The 1,690-nt window shown below is 48.1% G+C and overlaps 1 protein-coding gene across 1 annotated transcript; it reads left to right on the forward strand.

Annotated features, from left to right (window-relative positions):
- Positions 1-274: 274 nt before the first annotated feature.
- On the forward strand, positions 275-788 carry LOC136153349 (spermatid nuclear transition protein 3-like). Its single transcript, XM_065915071.1, has 2 exons — positions 275-391; positions 573-788. Exons 1-2 carry the CDS (start codon positions 275-277, stop codon positions 786-788), a joined length of 333 nt encoding a protein of 110 aa, XP_065771143.1.
- Positions 789-1,690: the final 902 nt, after the last annotated feature.

Genomic DNA, 1,690 nt, shown 5'->3' on the forward strand with positions numbered 1-1,690 from the left:
GCACCATTCCCCTGAATCACCACCCCCCAGGATCAGCCACACACACATGTCAGCAGTGGGAAAGTTATATCACGGCCTCCCTCAGCATCCACTAGCCCATTTTGATGGGCACAGTGGTGCATTGTGATGTCTAAGCCCCCCAAGCTACTATTGGCTGGCGCAGTGCCTAACGGACCAATCAGATTGAAGGGTGTGGCTCCTCATTGTCCTCAAAGGGTATAAATAGGGAGGTCAGAGGCAGAGACTCTGGGTTAGGCCACTACTTGGCACCATCATGACTAAGTCAACCAGGAAGCCACGGCAGTCAAGAAGAGTTGCGATGCGGTTTGCTTCAAGGAAGAATGGGAAAAAGAAGACCCTTTGTCAAAGGAGGTGCAGAGGCAGTATGAAGGTAAGATGACTCCAACTAAGCTTCCCATGTTCTCCATTGACTTTGCTGCCCAAGACCTCTACCCTGCCCATGCCTGGCACAAAAGCCCTCATTAGCCCACATCCCTTTTTCATGAAATCTCCCTTCCAACTCAGTTTTTATGTCCTTTCCTCAAAACTAATACCCTTGTCTTGTCTTCCAGGCACGAAATATGACCATGAGGGTCAGAAGACCTCTACAAGGAGCCTTGAGAAAGAAAATCCGATCGTATGCCACTCAGTCGAGGAAGGTGAAGAAAACAAGAAAAGCAAACTATTTCTTCTCTCGCTGTGGACGAAAGAAATTGAATCGAAGCCGAAGAAGGTACCAAAAGATGAGGCAGAGTCAAGGAAGGAGGCAGAATCAAAGGAGAAAATAAACTCAGCCGCCCCCAAATAAGAGACTCTGGAGAAGTGCAACCTGGGCAGCCAGTAAGTGAATAGCAAAAGTCAGACAGTTTAGAATAGTGTCTCCAGAGGTCTCTTTTGATAGCAATGGCCAACCAAGAAAAGACTCTCACACTAACATAGTAAGCCGATGGCTGCAAATAAAAGAAACATCAAATGGTGAAAAGATGATATTTGTGTGTGTGTGAATTTTCTGATGGAAGGGAATGAAAGAAGAGAAGAGGTGGGCACTGGAGACGGGAGGGATATGTGGTCCCAAGAGGTTGGGGAACAGACCCTCAGGTCCCCAGTTAGCCAGAGAGTAGAGGTGTGGAGTGGGTCAGGAGTCTGCACTGAAGATGGATAACCCTGCTTAACACATGATTTCAAGGGCATGGAGTAGTGGTGTGGTGTTCCTGCCTTTGTCTGGGGTGTGGAAAGACATTAGGGTCCAGATTGCCAGGCCCAGGTGGGAAGGGGTTTTCACATGGGGGTGGTGAATGTGAAACTCCCCCTGAGAAAGGCAGACAGAAATCACCTCCTGGCCCCCTACCTCATAATGGGGTTTGTTGCATCACTCACCTATGCTGTCAGCTAAAGGGGCTCAGAAGGCACAAAGTGCTGATACAACTAAAACCCACAACTTGCACTCCCAGGGACTCAAATAATGTTTGGAGGGAACTAACCATATATTGTTTAGGCCACCTATTTGCTAAGAAATTATTGGGAGCATTGTATTCCTAGATAAGGGCAGTGGTGGTGGCCCAATCCTGGTGCATGTTACAAACGGGATCACCCTGTACACAGAATATATATATATTTTTGGCATGGGGGGCGCTATGTAGGCTGAAAGGCGTAGTCCCGTGACCAGGGGTGGAATCTGTGCCATTCTAGT

Source organism: Muntiacus reevesi, chromosome X, assembly GCF_963930625.1.
Source record: "Muntiacus reevesi chromosome X, mMunRee1.1, whole genome shotgun sequence".
Classification (NCBI taxonomy): Eukaryota; Metazoa; Chordata; class Mammalia; order Artiodactyla; family Cervidae; genus Muntiacus; species Muntiacus reevesi.

Coding starts and splice junctions, on each gene's coding strand:
- LOC136153349 (XM_065915071.1), top strand. CDS start 275: ATGACTAAGTCAACCAGGAAGCCACGGCAGTCAAGAAGAGTTGCGATG. Junction 392..572: donor GGTGCAGAGGCAGTATGAAG/GTAAGATGACTC, acceptor CTTGTCTTCCAG/GCACGAAATATGACCATGAG.